The 14,329-nt window shown below is 38.4% G+C and overlaps 1 protein-coding gene across 1 annotated transcript; it reads right to left on the bottom strand.

The window, feature by feature from the left end:
• Window positions 1-2,856: 2,856 nt before the first annotated feature.
• Window positions 2,857-5,913, bottom strand: LOC139430114 (uncharacterized). Its single transcript, XM_071196765.1, has one exon. The coding sequence runs from the start codon at window positions 5,911-5,913 to the stop codon at window positions 2,857-2,859; it is 3,057 nt and encodes a 1,018-aa protein (XP_071052866.1).
• Between the last annotated feature and the right edge of the window lie 8,416 nt (window positions 5,914-14,329).

Raw genomic sequence — 14,329 nt, 5'->3', positions numbered from 1 at the left:
TTGGGATACACCGCACGGTATATTAGTTATTGATTTAGATTGCGATAAAAATAACGGACGCTATCGGAAAGGTTTCGATGAGTACATTATACTGTAAAACCGTTGACTTTACGACTGCATGCTCAGTCTCTGTGCGATCATTACACTATCACGTTGAACTATGAATCGTAATGTTGCACAACAGTTAATAGCTGCGCGAGAAGATGTTAAACATAAAATACGCACTTTGAAAGGAGATATAAAACAGAAGCAGTCCATTGCCGAAGCTCAACTCGCTCCACTGAAAGAACCTCTGACAGATATTTCCAAAAAATTACAAACTGTCAATTTATTAGCGCTCGACAATAAATTCGGGATAAAACGTGATTTATTTACCCCGAAAAAGGAGCAGTCACCAGATATCTCAGCCTTACTGGCTGACTTGCAGAAACCTTCTAAAGGACTTAAACTGGAAACTCCTAGAGTGAAACCTAAACGTAGAGTTACGTCAACACCCATTAAACCGGGAGCTAGCATGGATGTTTCACCGGAACTCGCACGGAGTCCGCAATTTCTCAGCGACGAAGAGGTGTTCGAGGGTCGAGATACTACACCTGAGTTTTCTGTTCGTGAGTCAGACACATCTTTAGATGTCTACGAGCGGGACGCTAGGGTTGGCGCGCATGAAAGAGAATATGGAGGGAATAATGGAACAGACAGTTATTCGAGAAGCTTTAGGACAGCTGGACCCCTTACCACGTACCTATGTTACGGGTTTAACAGTAGATGTAAATAACGAGTTCGATCAAACTTACGGTGTTCGTGCACTTACCGGTGGATTGTATATCGCAAATCAACCAATAACGTTTGACGGGAAAAACATTTTGGTGGGTGAATTTACGTATACAGGAACACCGGGGTTATACGAGTTGTTATTCAAAAATAAACCGGGTAAATTTACTTTACCAGATGCGAGAAATTACAAAGATATCTTACAACGTTCGAATGTACATAAAAGAGATTATGACGCTTCAAAAAGTATCATAACTGATGATGAAAATGAAAAGTTTGTGAACATAATCAAACCAATTTCCTTGGGTCAAAGACCAAATGTGTACTGGGCTCGATATTGGCCAAAACCTAAAACTGGATCAGGTCACTTAAATAAGTTGTTAGTACCTGCTGCAATTAAAGAGTACGAATACTGGGACGACGTGAACGAATTAGTTGATCGGTTGCGTTTACTACTTGCTTCCGAAGCAGCAGGTCATACTGCTCATCATAACGAAATTATATCCCTGATAGAGGAATTACGGGAAGCGCAAGTCATTCGTTAAGGGTATATAAACTTTTTTCTGTTTCTGTGACGCTTCAGAAGCCAATATGCCTTTAAACCGTTTTGGTGAACATGGTTCTACATCTATCGATAAATTTGGTAAGCATGTTCACCACCATGTTATACAGAACCACATAGCAAGATCCGAAGTTCTACAACCTTCATCAACATTTATTTTAACTTTACGTGGTGATGGAGATGTTGATCCAAAAACAAAACTTTATAAAATCACAAACAAAAGTGGAATTACGGATTACATCAATTCTTTCTACGAAGGTATGATAAAAGATGTTGTAAAGTCCGCTCATGTTCAGTTACTTGTTAACGATATCGTTATTAAGTCGCTCCAGGGAGTCCAACTCAAACGCGGAGATACCATTAAGTGTAAAAATAATGCACCGATAGGAGGACTACCTTTTCTTGTAGAGTTGTTGATTGAAGGGGTTGTAGAGTAATGGTTAGTGTTAAGCGAGATCTCGTTAACGAACTACATGCACCTGCGAGACGACATTATCGGCGACGCCGCGTTCTGCTTCACGGACTATTGGATCTTTATCAAGCTGATTTGGTTGAAATGATCCCATATGCGTCGGTCAATAAAGGTTACAAGTATATACTGACTGTTATCAACGCTTTTTCAAAATACGCATGGGCCTTACCACTCAAAACCAAAACTGGGAAAGAGGTTACTCAAGCTATGAAGGACATTTTGCATAGTAAAAAGAATATTACTCCGAGCAACTTACAAACCGATAATGGGAAAGAGTTTTACAATAGCGATTTTCAAAAATTAATGGAACAACTTAACATTAATCATTACAGCACCTATTCCACTTTAAAAAGCTCGATTATCGAACGGTTTAATAGAACCCTAAAAAATAAAATGTGGAAAGAATTTAGTATGCAAGGAAATTATCGCTGGTTAGACTTACTATCCAAATTACTAAAATCTTACAACAACACAATACATCGCACCATTCACATGAAACCTTCAGCTGTTAATCGACGAAATGAATCTGCTCTGTTAAATACTGTATACAATTCCATTAAAGTTGTCGACCCCAACCACCGTAAATTTAATGTGGGGGAACACGTGCGAATTAGCAAGTACAGACACGCTTTTGCTAAACGTTACCAACCAACTTGGTCCAATGAAATTTTCACCATAGCGACAGTTCAAAATACTAATCCCAGGACTTACCTTATTAAAGATGGTAGAGGAGAACCCATTCTTGGAGCATTTTACGACGAAGAATTACAACGTGTGAAACACCCGGATGTATTTTTAATTGAAAAAGTTCTTCGTCGAAAAGGAAATAAAGTCCGAGTGAAATGGTTGGGAGTGGATAGCTCTCATAATTCTTGGATTGCAAAAAAAGATGTATTATAATTTTTACACTAAGAAAATAAAAAACTTTTTTTAATTTCGTTGATTTTATTTCAAGTAACCTTTTTAACAACCTACTTTCTACTTTATATACAAGTTTTGTGATACAAGCAAGTATTTTTTTTTTTTTACAAATTAACTGATCGCAATTTAACTAGCCATACATGTTTACGTTTAACAACTCCAATAAGTTGTCCAAAAGATCTTCCCTGCGTAGATCTTCAATAAGATAGTTTCCCCAAGCTAACGTATGACATCCATCCTCCATCACGTAACGTTTATCGTCATGTGCAGAGAGCGCCACTTTATTCTTTAGTTCTGTATACATCGTGTGATAGGAGGAGCGAAAGACATACATCTTTTTTCGCACAGAACCTCCATCTTCGATAATCCGTTTATATTCTGAAACACTTAAGTTTTTATCGATAACATACTTTTTCACACCCTTGGCACGCTTGACAACTCCTTCCAAAGTGTTAATACAATAAGCTTTAGCTCCTGTACCATAAAACGATGTTAATATCGTATTTGGGTACTCATCTTTCATTTTTCCAACTATCGGCGGCCCTGGAGGAATATTATGTCTGTTGTTTAACTTGTAATTAGAGGTATCGAACATCTCTATATTTTCTTTGATATCCTGGTATACATTCTCAGTAAATATTTCGAGAATTAACGAATCCGTATCTGTATATAACAATAATACGTTTTCACCATATTTCTCTTTTAAAAAATTATAAAAAAAGTTATAAATGACCGCTTTCGACAATTCCAGTACGCTAAACCCTACATACAGAGGTTTGTTATATTTGACCTCCACCTTCTGCATTTCAATGGCTGCCAAATTATGGCAGAAAATTTTCGATGACTTGAAAGTCGGCTTTGCGATAAGAGCTTCTGCACCGGGTCTCCTGTAACGATTCTCCCAATGTGACACTAATCGTATATCGACTCTATTTTCAACATTTTCCATCGTTTTCCCATACACGATATTATTCATTTGTTTATAATGATTTTTCCCAAATTCATTCGTAGCATTCATTCGTTTCTCAGAGTTAAAATCGATATATGGTTTCATCCACGGCGATTGTTGAAATTGCAATGCACGGTGTATTTTGGTTAGCTTAAGACCTTTTTTCACACATTCACGTAGGTTTACATAGTGAATTATGTATTTCGATTTATTTTGTAAGTTCGCAATCAACTTAGGATGCTTCGATCCGGGAGCGATTATGTTTTCGGGACAAAACGGTAGATCATCATGCTGGTTGTGTAACCTTTCGGGATACTCCAAATCCACTTCAAACACATTACCAAGGTGTTCATCATCTAAACACTCCACATCTATATCTGCTATTTCTTGGTTCGACAACCATCGAAAACCGCCTGTTGGTAATTTACAACTCATTGCATACCCATACAAATTGGTAGCGTCCAAGTATAGAATATATGATGATGGTTTTTCCGGGTTAAAATCGTCAAGGAACTTGTTGTTTGCTATTGCAGATCGTTTTACACACATACAGAGACCGCCTCTAATTCCTTTCTTAAAAAAGTGTAACATGTCAATGTCTGATAACAATTCTAATTTTACACCAGTCATTTTTAACAGAGCATCCCACCCAAACCCGGGCGCAGTATAATAATGGCAAGGATCCAGATTGTAATTCTCCAAAGATATTGTCCTGAAATTTTCAAAGACATCAGTCAACATTAACACATCTGACGTCAAATACAGGTCACTGTATTCTCCCAACGTTGTACACTTAAATTTATTCCATACAGTCTGTGCTCTAGAGTATTGTTCCTTTGAAATATTACTTGAACTCAATATGTCGTAAAACTGTGTATGATCAGGCAATTTACTATACTCCAACTTTTCAAACGAATCTACGAACGAATATGGAAATACACCTTTCTGGCGCATCAATCTAAATTCTTCAGAGTCTTTGAATTTTTTTTTCACTTCCACACAATCCTTATCATCCAAATATGAAACCAACTTTTCCAAAGAACTCGCCATGAATCTAAACGAGTCGACGAATCTTATTTTCATAAACACTTTGCGTTTCTTTCCTTTGTTATCGGTTGTTTCTCCGACAACTATTTTTTTGGAAAAAGAAATATATTTTTCTTTGTTTTGTGCTATCACCTCTACTTCCTCCTTGTTTAGGGCAATACTTTTCACAAACATGTGGGCATCGTAATTCGACAGGTTGTGGAAAAACACAGGGATAAACATCGGTAATTTATAATTTATATTGCAGACGGAATGCGCAGGACCCCTATACAATCCTGTCAAGTGATCGTGATCACACACTTTCTCTTCTTTGTTTATTGGTTTATCACAAATGTGACATACGGAACTCAGTTCATGTACAAATTGGTCCAGACAGCTTAGCGGTATCATATCCTTTGTTTGCCTCAAATGTTGTTCATAGATCTCTATTACATCCTTCTCCAATCTTATAATAAATTCCAGAGCAGCGTTTCGCCCTCGGTATATTTGGAATTTCGATAAGTTATCATCGTAAGCACACTTAATGTAGTACGCAAACGCGTATGGTTCGTGTTCAAAACATCGGGCCGTATATGGTTTATTATCATCGTAAACTTTTCCTTCTTCGGGCGTTAAGGGTTTCAGAATCGCCTCGAAATCGGCGTACACCACAAACGGAACTTTCATTTTTTTTTCAAATCCTTCAAATTGTAAAACATTTTCCTTTTCTAGATGTCCGAACTTATTCACTTTTATTTGTTCGCTTGGTACTGTTGCTTTCACTTTTTTACAGTCATCCATCTGATGTCGTACCAACTTGTCTTCAGTTGAAAAGTATTGCAAACAACCCTCACAAATATATCTTTGATGTTCATGAGTCGATGATTGTGTATTTATCAGTCGAGATAAGTTTTTTATCCAACAATAGTGGTTATTCCCGAAATTGTCGCTGACTACTAATAAGTTTACATGACGCTCCCGTTTCTGTTTACATATACATACAGTTACAATATCATCTACCATTTTCTCTCCATTATACCAAGAATTTATACCATAGACGTTAATTGAAATGTTATTTTCTTCCTCAAATTTTGGTATGTCTCTGATGGGTACTGGGAATGTTACGCAGTCAAACTTTAATTCTGTTTCCCTATAATCTGGGTATGATGATATTCTTTGCGGTAAACCTGTGGGTTGGTACAGCGCGGACATCAGTGCCCAAGCAAAACACTTATTATCGGTATTTTGCACGTTTATTACCGCTCTCTTCCCTTTTATGGATGTCGGTAAGTCGATGTAGCTCGATGCTCTTGTAGGATTAAACTTGTTACAGTTCACTTTAAGATATAATATTTCCAACAAGGTCCAACCTGCAGTATTAACACCTTTAGTTTCGCATTTTACTACTTTTCTATTCTTATACTCTTACCTGAGTCCCGTTCTTGGAATTCCGACATTTTCACCATAATCTCGTCCATAAAGTCCTCGTATGTTTGGTACAAGTCTACGGCTACTGTTATAATTTTATTTTTTGTGTTGAATGATTTGATTTCCACTTCCTCCTTCGTATTTATGAAATACAATCCAAAAATTTCCGTATTCACTTTTAAACTACCATTTACATTCCTCACGGAGTGTATCAAACTGATAACTTTTTCTCTAATTCGGTTACTGAATTCCTTCATGTCTACGTACTTCCGTTCATGATCGCTCACTCTAAAACTACATATTTTATCTCCAAATATCGAATCTATTTTTCTACACCATCATCTATTATTACGAAGGCTTTCTGTTTATGTTTGTTGCTGCGCAGATGTGAGGAATAACATTGTCTGGTTACGTGTTCATCACATATTTCACACACTATAACATCTCCTTGTTGATCCTCTTCCACCTTTCGACGTTTCCCAATACATGCTGTGCGTTGATGTCTCACAAGATTATCTGGTCTAGTAAACTCTTTGTAACACACGTCGCAGGTCAACATGTTCACAACACTCTTACTTCAATACTGTTGAACACGATTTTCTATCTGCTATTTAAAGCATACCCCCTCCGAAGTGGGGTTTTCAATGAACTCATGTCGTGTAACCTTCATTTCAGGTCACGTACAAGGTCAATGTCATGGTCACAATTAAGGTTGACTTCAAGGTCTCCGTTGAGGTCAAAGTAAAGGTCATTGTTCAGGTCAAGGTTACTGATCAAGGTCATGGTCACTAAACGTGATCTTGACCTGAGGTGAGCTCAAAGTAAAGGTCATTGTTTAGGTCTAGGTTACTGGTCAACGACACCCTTTGCAATAGCCGATTCTGGAACCTCCTCCCAGAACCTCAGGGCAAGGTCAAGGTCATGGTCACTCAACGTGACCTTGGCCCTGACCTGAGGTTCTGAGAGGAGGTTCTAGAATCGGCTTTTATCTACTACTCAGCAGAATTATCGGAACCAAAAGTGACAGAAAGTTCAAACATGGCTCAAAACGGCGTATAACGTCACAATATCACGTTTTGGGCACATTTTGTTTTTTATCTCCAACATGCTCCAAGATGTCATATGGCGCCTGAATATCACAAATATGGTCAACAGAATTATCGGAACCGAAAGTGATAGAAAGTTCAAGCATGGCTCAAAACGGCGTATAACGGCATAATATCACGTTTTGGGCACATTTTGTTTTTTATCTCCAACATGCTCCAAGATGTCATATGGCGCCTGAATATCACAAATATGGTCAACAGAATTACCGGAACCGAAAGTGATAGAAAGTTCAAACATGGCTCAGAACGGCGTATAACGTCATAATAGCACGTTTTGGGCACATTTTGTTTTTTATCTCCAACATGCTCCAAGATGTCATTTGGCGCCTGAATATCACAAATATGGTCAACAGAATTACCGAAACCGAAAGTGATAGAAAGTTCAAACATGGCTCAGAACGGCGTATAACGTCATAATAGCACGTTTTGGGCACATTTTGTTTTTTATCTCGAACATGCTCCAAGATGTCATTTGGCGCCTGAATATCACAAATATGGTCAACAGAATTACCGGAACCGAAAGTGATAGAAAGTTCAAACATGGCTCAGGACGGCGTATAACGTCATAATAGCACGTTTTGGGCACATTTTGTTTTTTATCTCCAACATGCTCCAAGATGTCATTTGGCGCCTGAATATCACAAATATGGTCAACAGAATTACCGGAACCGAACGTGATAGAAAGTTCAAACATGGCTCAGAACGGCGTATAACGTCATAATAGCACGTTTTGGGCACATTTTGTTTTTTATCTCCAACATGCTCCAAGATGTCATTTGGCGCCAGAATATCACATATATGGTCAACAGAATTATCGGAACCGAAAGTTATAGAAAGTTCAAGCATGGCTCAGAACGGCGTATAACGTCATAATATCATGTTTTGGGCGCATTTTGTGTTTTATCTCCAACATGCTCCAAGATGTCATTTGACGCCTGAATATCACAAATATGGTCAACAGAACTTTCGGAACCGAAAGTGACAGAAAGTTCAAACATGGCTCAGAACGGCGTATAACGTCATAATATCACGTTGTGGGCACATTTTGTTTTTTATCTCCAACATGCTCCAAGATGTCATTTGGCGCCTGAATATCACAAATATGGTCAACAGAATTATCGGAACCGAAAGTGATAGAAAGTTCAAACATGGCTCAGAACGGCGTATAACGTTATAATAGCACGTTTTGGGCACATTTTGTTTTTTATCTCCAACATGCTCCAAGATGTCATTTGGCGCCTGAATATCACAAATATGGTCAGCAGAATTATCGGAACCAAAAGTGACAGAAAGTTCAAACATGGCTCAAAACGGCGTATAACGTCACAATATCACGTTTTGGGCACATTTTGTTTTTTATCTCCAACATGCTCCAAGATGTCATTTGGCGCCTGAATATCACAAATATGGTCAACAGAATTATCGGAACCGAAAGTGATAGAAAGTTCAAGCATGGCTCAAAACGGCGTATAACGGCATAATATCACGTTTTGGGCACATTTTGTTTTTTATCTCCAACATGCTCCAAGATGTCATTTGGCGCCTGAATATCACAAATATGGTCAACAGAATTACCGGAACCGAAAGTGATAGAAAGTTCAAACATGGCTCAGAACGGCGTATAACGTCATAATAGCACGTTTTGGGCACATTTTGTTTTTTATCTCCAACATGCTCCAAGATGTCATTTGGCGCCTGAATATCACAAATATGGTCAACAGAATTACCGGAACCGAAAGTGATAGAAAGTTCAAACATGGCTCAGAACGGCGTATAACGTCATAATATCACGTTTTGGGCACATTTTGTTTTTTATCTCCAACATGCTCCAAGATGTCATTTGGCGCCTGAATATCACAAATATGGTCAACAGAATTACCGGAACCGAAAGTGATAGAAAGTTCAAACATGCCTCAAAAGGGCGTATAACGTCATAATATCACGTTTTGGGCACATTTTGTTTTTTATCTCCAACATACTCCAAGATGTGATTTGGCGCCTGAATATCACAAATATGATCAACAGAATTACCGGAACCAAAAGTTATAGAAAGTTCAAACATGGCTCAGAGCGGCGTATAACGTCACAATATCACGTTTTGGGCACATTTTGTTTTTTATCACCAACATGCTCCAAGATGTCATTTGGCGCCTGAATATCACAAATATGATCAACAGAATTACCGGAACCAAAAGTGATAGAAAGTTCAAACATGGCTCAGAGCGGCGTATAACGTCATAATATCACGTTTTGGGCACATTTTGTTTTTTATCTCCAACTTGCTCCAAGATGTCATTTGGCGCCTGAATATCAAATATATGGTCAACAGAATTACCGGAACCAAAAGTGATAGAAAGTTCAAGCATGGCTCAAAACGGCGTATAACGGCATAATATCACGTTTTGGGCACATTTTGTTTTTATCTCCAACATGCTCCAAGATGTCATTTGGCGCCTGAATATCACAAATATGGTCAACAGAATTATCGGAACCAAAAGTGACAGAAAGTTCAAACATGGCTCAAAACGGCGTATAACGTCACAATATCACGTTTTGGGCACATTTTGTTTTTTATCTCCAACATGCTCCAAGATGTCATATGGCGCCTGAATATCACAAATATGGTCAACAGAATTATCGGAACCGAAAGTGATAGAAAGTTCAAGCATGGCTCAAAACGGCGTATAACGGCATAATATCACGTTTTGGGCACATTTTGTTTTTTATCTCCAACATGCTCCAAGATGTCATATGGCGCCTGAATATCACAAATATGGTCAACAGAATTACCGGAACCGAAAGTGATAGAAAGTTCAAACATGGCTCAGAACGGCGTATAACGTCATAATAGCACGTTTTGGGCACATTTTGTTTTTTATCTCCAACATGCTCCAAGATGTCATTTGGCGCCTGAATATCACAAATATGGTCAACAGAATTACCGGAACCGAAAGTGATAGAAAGTTCAAACATGGCTCAGAACGGCGTATAACGTCATAATAGCACGTTTTGGGCACATTTTGTTTTTTATCTCGAACATGCTCCAAGATGTCATTTGGCGCCTGAATATCACAAATATGGTCAACAGAATTACCGGAACCGAAAGTGATAGAAAGTTCAAACATGGCTCAGGACGGCGTATAACGTCATAATAGCACGTTTTGGGCACATTTTGTTTTTTATCTCCAACATGCTCCAAGATGTCCTTTGGCGCCTGAATATCACAAATATGGTCAACAGAATTACCGGAACCGAACGTGATAGAAAGTTCAAACATGGCTCAGAACGGCGTATAACGTCATAATAGCACGTTTTGGGCACATTTTGTTTTTTATCTCCAACATGCTCCAAGATGTCATTTGGCGCCAGAATATCACATATATGGTCAACAGAATTATCGGAACCGAAAGTTATAGAAAGTTCAAGCATGGCTCAGAACGGCGTATAACGTCATAATATCATGTTTTGGGCGCATTTTGTGTTTTATCTCCAACATGCTCCAAGATGTCACTTGACGCCTGAATATCACAAATATGGTCAACAGAACTTTCGGAACCGAAAGTGACAGAAAGTTCAAACATGGCTCAGAACGGCGTATAACGTCATAATATCACGTTGTGGGCACATTTTGTTTTTTATCTCCAACATGCTCCAAGATGTCATTTGGCGCCTGAATATCACAAATATGGTCAACAGAATTATCGGAACCGAAAGTGATAGAAAGTTCAAACATGGCTCAGAACGGCGTATAACGTTATAATAGCACGTTTTGGGCACATTTTGTTTTTTATCTCCAACATGCTCCAAGATGTCATTTGGCGCCTGAATATCACAAATATGGTCAGCAGAATTATCGGAACCAAAAGTGACAGAAAGTTCAAACATGGCTCAAAACGGCGTATAACGTCACAATATCACGTTTTGGGCACATTTTGTTTTTTATCTCCAACATGCTCCAAGATGTCATTTGGCGCCTGAATATCACAAATATGGTCAACAGAATTATCGGAACCGAAAGTGATAGAAAGTTCAAGCATGGCTCAAAACGGCGTATAACGGCATAATATCACGTTTTGGGCACATTTTGTTTTTTATCTCCAACATGCTCCAAGATGTCATTTGGCGCCTGAATATCACAAATATGGTCAACAGAATTACCGGAACCGAAAGTGATAGAAAGTTCAAACATGGCTCAGAACGGCGTATAACGTCATAATAGCACGTTTTGGGCACATTTTGTTTTTTATCTCCAACATGCTCCAAGATGTCATTTGGCGCCTGAATATCACAAATATGGTCAACAGAATTACCGGAACCGAAAGTGATAGAAAGTTCAAACATGGCTCAGAACGGCGTATAACGTCATAATATCACGTTTTGGGCACATTTTGTTTTTTATCTCCAACATGCTCCAAGATGTCATTTGGCGCCTGAATATCACAAATATGGTCAACAGAATTACCGGAACCGAAAGTGATAGAAAGTTCAAACATGCCTCAAAAGGGCGTATAACGTCATAATATCACGTTTTGGGCACATTTTGTTTTTTATCTCCAACATACTCCAAGATGTGATTTGGCGCCTGAATATCACAAATATGATCAACAGAATTACCGGAACCAAAAGTTATAGAAAGTTCAAACATGGCTCAGAGCGGCGTATAACGTCACAATATCACGTTTTGGGCACATTTTGTTTTTTATCACCAACATGCTCCAAGATGTCATTTGGCGCCTGAATATCACAAATATGATCAACAGAATTACCGGAACCAAAAGTGATAGAAAGTTCAAACATGGCTCAGAGCGGCGTATAACGTCATAATATCACGTTTTGGGCACATTTTGTTTTTTATCTCCAACTTGCTCCAAGATGTCATTTGGCGCCTGAATATCAAATATATGGTCAACAGAATTACCGGAACCAAAAGTGATAGAAAGTTCAAGCATGGCTCAAAACGGCGTATAACGGCATAATATCACGTTTTGGGCACATTTTGTTTTTATCTCCAACATGCTCCAAGATGTCATTTGGCGCCTGAATATCACAAATATGGTCAACAGAATTATCGGAACCGAAAGTGATAGAAAGTTCAAGCATGGCTCAAAACGGCGTATAACGTCATAATAGCACGTTTTGGGCACATTTTGTTTTTTATCTCCAACATGCTCCAAGATGTCATTTGACGCCTGAATATCACAAATATGGTCAACAGAATTACCGGAACCAAAAGTGATATAAAGTTCAAACATGGCTCAAAACGGCGTATAACGTCATAATATCACGTTTTGGGCACATTTTGTTTTTTATCTCCAACATGCTCCAAGATGTCATTTGACGCCTGAATATCACAAATATGGTCAACAGAATTACCGGAACCAAAAGTGATATAAAGTTCAAACATGGCTCAAAACGGCGTATAACGTCATAATATCACGTTTTGGGCACATTTTGTTTTTTATCTCCAACTTGCTCCAAGATATCATTTGACGCCTGAATATCAAATATATGGTCAACAGAATTACCGGAACCAAAAGTGATAGAAAGTTCAAACATGGCTCAAAACAGCGTATAACGTCATAATATCACGTTTTGGGCACATTTTGTTTTTTATCTCCAACATGCTCCAAGATGTCATTTGACGCCTGAATATCACAAATATGGTCAACAGAATTACCGGAACCAAAAGTGATAGAAAGTTCAAACATGCCTCAAAAGGGCGTATAACGTCATAATATCACGTTTTGGGCACATTTTGTTTTTTATCTCCAACATGCTCCAACATGTCATTTGATGCCTGAATATCACAAATATGGTCAACAGAATTACCGGAACCCAAAGTGATAGAAAGTTCAAACATGGCTCAGAACGGCGTATAACGTCATAATAGCACGTTTTGGGCACATTTTGTTTTTTATCTCCAACATGCTCCAAGATGTCATTTGACGCCTGAATATCACAAATATGGTCAACAGAATTACCGGAACCAAAAGTGATATAAAGTTCAAACATGGCTCAAAACGGCGTATAACGTCATAATATCACGTTTTGGGCACATTTTGTTTTTTATCTCCAACATGCTCCAAGATGTCATTTGACGCCTGAATATCACAAATATGGTCAACAGAATTACCGGAACCAAAAGTGATAGAAAGTTCAAACATGCCTCAGAACGGCGTATAACGTCACAATATCACGTTTTGGGCACATTTTGTTTTTTATCTCCAACATGCTCCAAGATGTCATTTGGCGCCTGAATATCACAAATATGGTCAACAGAATTATCGGAACCGAAAGTGATAGAAAGTTCAAACATGGCTCAAAACGGCGTATAACGTCATAATATCACGTTTTGGGCACATTTTGTTTTTTATCTCCAACATGCTCCAAGATGTCATTTGGCGCCTGAATATCACAAATATGGTCAACAGAATTACCGGAACCGAAAGTGATAGAAAGTTCAAACATGGCTCAGAACGGCGTATAACGTCATAATATCACGTTTTGGGCACATTTTGTTTTTTATCTCCAACATGCTCCAAGATGTCATTTGGCGCCAGAATATCACATATATGGTCAACAGAATTATCGGAACCGAAAGTTATAGAAAGTTCAAGCATGGCTCAGAACGGCGTATAACGTCATAATATCATGTTTTGGGCGCATTTTGTGTTTTATCTCCAACATGCTCCAAGATGTCATTTGACGCCTGAATATCACAAATATGGTCAACAGAACTTTCGGAACCGAAAGTGACAGAAAGTTCAAACATGGCTCAGAACGGCGTATAACGTCATAATATCACGTTGTGGGCACATTTTGTTTTTTATCTCCAACATGCTCCAAGATGTCATTTGGCGCCTGAATATCACAAATATGGTCAACAGAATTATCGGAACCGAAAGTGATAGAAAGTTCAAACATGGCTCAGAACGGCGTATAACGTTATAATAGCACGTTTTGGGCACATTTTGTTTTTTATCTCCAACATGCTCCAAGATGTCATTTGGCGCCTGAATATCACAAATATGGTCAGCAGAATTATCGGAACCAAAAGTGACAGAAAGTTCAAACATGGCTCAAAACGGCGTATA

Source organism: Onthophagus taurus, chromosome 6, assembly GCF_036711975.1.
Source record: "Onthophagus taurus isolate NC chromosome 6, IU_Otau_3.0, whole genome shotgun sequence".
NCBI classification, from domain to species: domain Eukaryota; kingdom Metazoa; phylum Arthropoda; class Insecta; order Coleoptera; family Scarabaeidae; genus Onthophagus; species Onthophagus taurus.
This window is presented reverse-complemented; position numbering and strand designations above follow the sequence as displayed.